Consider the following 5,049-nt stretch of genomic DNA (forward strand, 5'->3'; position numbering starts at 1 on the left):
GAAAGCATACATAAACCATTCTCTGCTTTATAACAGTTTATGCTTTTGATTAAAGCAGAGAAAAGCATGTATGAACTATTCTCTGCCTTTCCGACATTATAAAACAAAAATAAAAAAAAACAAGAAAACAAAAAGTAAGCGATAATTTTTGTTTTCAGAAATCAATTCTATGCGTAAAAATATACAAATTTACAAAGTTTGAAAAAAATCCAAGGTGGGGGCGTTATACTGCATATTTACCTTATTTATTTGTTATTTTTACAAAAGTATCTTGAAGATGTTAATATGATTTTATTTTATTTTTTCAATTTTACTTTTTTATATATCTTATGTTTTTTAATTTCATTTTCTTATATGTTAAATATTTTTTATCAAAACATTTGCATATATTCGTAATTCATTGTACAAGTATTCATTTGGACTTTGCATATGTTGAATGTGTATAAAAAACAAGCAATATACAATAGCAGGATTAATTCAATGTCTTGGTTTGAATAGAGTCTCAATGGTTGCAAAGTAGAATTTAGATAGTTTAGCAGAATAAAAATTTATTTAAATTCAATCTAGCAGCTATGTCAGTAGAAAATTTCTATAATAATTGGCATGATTAGACTTTCTTGGAAATATTTCTTTTTTACTACATTTTATATTAACACATTTACTACATTTAATATTCCAACATTAAAAATATATTACACTTATTAGTAAATATTCTAAAAAGATCTTATTAGCTGAGAAAATGAGAAAAGTAATTAGGATAATAAAGACTTTTAAGAGTTAGGTGCACTGATAAATATTCTACTAGTTATTAGTAAATTTCTAGAGATTTAAATATAACAATAATATAATTGCTCCTGCAATACCAATTTTATAAGAATATTGTATTATTTCTCTATAAAATTTGCAAAAATTATAATTTCTTAAAGGAGCTCTGTTCACATATACTAAAACATTGAAATTCAACCAAATAAATTGAACGGTTCACGGTCATTGGTCATACTTCTTATCTGGTCCTCAAAAATATGTAAATGTCTGTATCTAACTTTGTAGTTTAATCTGGCGATAAAAGAGCTACCAGAAGTCTTAGCCGATGCTAAGAGGGCACTCTGTGGAGAAATAGTGAGTTCCACTGTACCGCTCTGCATAGAAATCTCTCTGAAAACAGTGGAAGGCGACACGATGGTTCTGGAAACATGGAGTCTTGGTGTTTTGCCAGAGCAGAGTGACCCGACTGTACGAGTCACGTATACCGTGTACAATAGAATGGGGATTTTGTTGAAGTCTTTGCTTTCTGTCTCGAGGGTCACACCCGCTTATAAACTGAGCAGGCGGCAAGGTCCGGATTCTTACACCATGTGTTATAAAATATACATGGGAGAACCTCAGCTACACGTCTTGGGTATATTGTTTGTTACTTAAATCAAGGGAAAATTCTGAATTATTTTTTTATTCCTCACAGTTCGTTGGTTGATTTATTTTCTCGTACATATTGGAAGAAAAATTTACTTATCATCGATATATTTCTTAACAGGCGATAACTATAAACATGTGAGAGTGGGTCAGTTGTGCACCCCAGTGGGTACTATACACTTGTCAGTCTCTTATAGAACGAAAATGACCATATCACCCACTCACACGGGACGAGACTCTATTATGCTTAAGAGTGATCATTTTCATTCGGACTTAAGTCCGCGTCACGCGCGGTATCAGCAGAGGTAAGAGCGAAAATCATCTGTTGGATTGAGAAATGATCCGAGGCTGTCGAGTTAAGGGAGATAAATACTGACAGTCAAAAAAAAATAGTCAATTTTGTTACATTTATTTAATATAGTTAAAATATAAAATAATATAGTTAAAATAAATATATAATGTAGTTTCAAAAATAGCTCTTTTTAGTGAATTTTTTGTGATGCCCATAAATCAGGTGGATAAATAAATGTATCTGCATTGAATTAGTCATGTTTTGAACTGTTGGAAAATATTTTTCTATTTGATAAAATACATTTTCATTTTTGTATAAAATGTATCTGTAGTAGGTTCTGCAAACTCCATTAGCCCTGCACCTGGAGTCCTTAAAAGTTATCTGAAATAAAAAATACCCAAGATTTTCTTAAAGTATATGAATATAATTTCAATTAAGCGTACGGATTTTTTTATGATTTAAATCCCCCTCCCAAAACGGTACTTTTTACTTTATACTTTTTTTGGACAATTTTCATACATTTTTTTATACTTTTACTTTATACTTTTTTTGGACAATTTTCATACATTTTTTTTAAACGTATGCTATTTTGCAAATAATTAAAATATTAAAATTTTCGTACACTTAACTGAAACTACATTCATATACTTTAAGAAAATCTTGAATTTTTTAATTTTAGATGACTTTTAAGGACTCCAGATTCGGGATCGATAAAGCTTGTAAAGCCTACTAGACTGCGTTCGGAAACGTTGCGTTGGAGTGAGCGAAATACAAGAGTGAGATAAAAAGAGAGGGAGAGTACTCGAGTAACGTTTCCGAACGCAGCCCTACAGACACATTTTATACCAAAATAGAAATGTATTTCATCAAATAGAAAATATTTTTCAACAGTTTAAAAGATGACTAATTCAATGCAAAAACATTTATCTACCTGCTTTATCACAAAAAATTCGCTAAAAAGAGCTATTTTTTTCGATTATCACAGTGGTTATCTCCCTGAAGCAATTTATTCGGTATATGCAGTTCAATAACACGCTTTAAATCAAACTTTCAGCGAAGAGACATCCAAATCTCTTAGCGACACCATCAAAGTTGGTGCGTTTGTAGTAAACAAACCCGTCATTGTTAACGAGGAGGATCTTGTAATACCGGATGTGCCGTTCAGTTCCCTGTTGACACCCAGACAAACGTCGCCTCCTCCAGCGTCGCTAGTAGATCCTACAAACACAAAGACTGCAGCGGCAGCTGCCGCGAGCGATAGCAACAATGGAAATAATGAAAGACTCGTTAACGATAATACGACTTCGAAATGCGCCTCCCAAAACGGATCTAGAAGAAGTAGTTGCTCAATGACTAGTGCCAACGATGATTTTATTATGGTAGATTTGGTAATTGATGCTCCTAATCCGAACACGACAATTATCACGACGATTTGCCATGCGCCGTAGTGTAAAATTTGCTCGATCTTCCTTAACAATAATGTCAAAGCACTCAATTGTATTTTATTAGCAATTATTAAAAATAAGATTAGGTAAAATGTATGTGTATGTGTGTATGTATATATAATATATATATTACTAAATTTTGTTTTTGTTCACGGAAATTTGCTTTTTTAGACATCTTCTTGACTTTAACCTTAATTTAATCTTAATTTAAAATCTGTTTTAATTAAATGTTAGTTAAAAATTAAGTTATTAAAGTTATAAAGTTAACAATAATGATTGAAAAGTTTGCAAATCAAAAGAAATAATTGATTTACGACACTTTAGATTTTTATATTTGTTTAAGGAACTTCAAATTGCACCGTAATTATTATGCATGCAATCAGATAAAGTATTTTGTTTCTTTTAGATTGGGCAAATTTAACACTGGATCTGCGCGAGGAACAAACTTTGAATGTTATTGTTGCAGAAAACTCCGTTTGCCGTCACAAATACTAATAGCGACTTAGGAGCATTTTATCGGGAATGTCAAAGTGCCCCGCAATTGCAAGCCTTCATGGAAGAAAGAACGTTGGCGGAACAAGTGGGAGATCTTACTAAGCAATTGGAAACGTTTGAGACGAACATGCAACATTACGAAGATATTTTGTCGTCGTTGTGTCAAACCGAAAATAATAATTAAAGTCAAGCTATACACTCCCGAAGTTTCAATCTGGAGCGAAAATGCGAATATGTACAGCTGCACATATGGTGAACAAGAAATGTATTTGCACATAAGAGGAAAATCGTTGCTACAATGTCCTCTTGTTCAATATAATAATATAAAAGAGGATTACATTCTGATAGAATTCAACAATTGCAATCTTGCAATAATATATCTCTTTTGTGTTACGTATTATTTTATAAATAATAAAATAAGACGTGCAAATATTTTTTTTATGTACTATATACATCACATCCATCATATTGAATGTTAAAGCCTTTTTAATTGCCTTTATCATTCATGCACGAAATGGTCAAAATTTCGTTCAGTATCAGGTCTGTCTGTTAGATTTTAATTTGCAAACCAAATGTTTTTTTGGAAAAAAGGAAAAAACAAAGACAAATAAACGAACTAAAGGAAACCCATAAACAATGAACCAACAGATCATCGTTGTATACATAACTGTATATTTGAACGCGATTATGTAACGTAAATAAGTAGAAATTACGTTGCGTATATTCAGTACTAGTGCTGCTTACTGAGCTCAGTTAGTCTTGAATCTAACTGGCACATATTCTTTTAAATTTAAAAATACACAAGTCAGGTGCAAAAGATCAATGAGTAGTGATAGTACTGAATGCACCCATTGGCATAAGCGATTGCCAAGAAAAAGAAAGGATCTCTTTACTCAACGAATTTGGACAGACCTGGTATAAATTGCTCCGTTTTTCATATTTAGTAATTTTACGATTTTGAGGATTTGTAAATATGTTAAAACTATAATATGTCGAAAACTTCAAACTTAGTACTGTCAATCCCTTCTTTAGTTACACGCTGGGTAAAATACTGCTCGCTCAAATGTTTGCTAATATAAACAAGATGTTTAAGAAAGAAAGATTTCAGGATTTAGAAAGTATATAGTATTTACAGAACCGAATAAGAACTGTATTTACTATTTGTTAAAACTTATATTTGTTTATTACTTATTAGTATAAAAGTGTATTTACTATTTAGTATGTACACCTAAACGAAAATTATAATCAATACGGATTGAAAAACAAAATTTTTTTTTAATAGAAGCCATTATCGGTTTTGGTGATACAATTTTCATCTTTGCGGGGAAAACCATACGATTTTTTTTATGTAAATTGATTCTTCTAGTCATATTACATATAAAAGTATTAAAATAAGATCTTTAAGAA

The 5,049-nt window shown here is 31.0% G+C and overlaps 1 protein-coding gene across 4 annotated transcripts in view; it reads left to right on the forward strand.

Moving 5' to 3' along the window:
* Window positions 1–5,049, forward strand: part of LOC116852988 (autophagy-related protein 13 homolog) — a 6,757-nt gene extending 1,708 nt beyond the window's left edge. Inside the window, exons 2-5 of one of the 4 annotated variants that reach the window (XM_032833814.1) lie at window positions 1,051–1,399; window positions 1,532–1,715; window positions 2,757–3,090; window positions 3,554–3,766. In XM_032833814.1, the coding sequence (XP_032689705.1) occupies window positions 1,051–1,399; window positions 1,532–1,715; window positions 2,757–3,090; window positions 3,554–3,568 (882 nt within the window). In that variant the 3' untranslated portion in view covers window positions 3,569–3,766. Of the gene's footprint in view, window positions 1–1,050; window positions 1,400–1,531; window positions 1,716–2,756; window positions 3,091–3,553 lie in introns of all 4 variants that reach the window. The other 3 variants (XM_032833813.1, XM_032833815.1, XM_032833812.1) reach the window with 3 other exon arrangements.

Source organism: Odontomachus brunneus, unplaced genomic scaffold (genome assembly GCF_010583005.1).
Source record: "Odontomachus brunneus isolate Ranch 3 - 2012 unplaced genomic scaffold, Obru_v1 Obru_scaffold_264, whole genome shotgun sequence".
NCBI lineage: Eukaryota > Metazoa > Arthropoda > Insecta > Hymenoptera > Formicidae > Odontomachus > Odontomachus brunneus.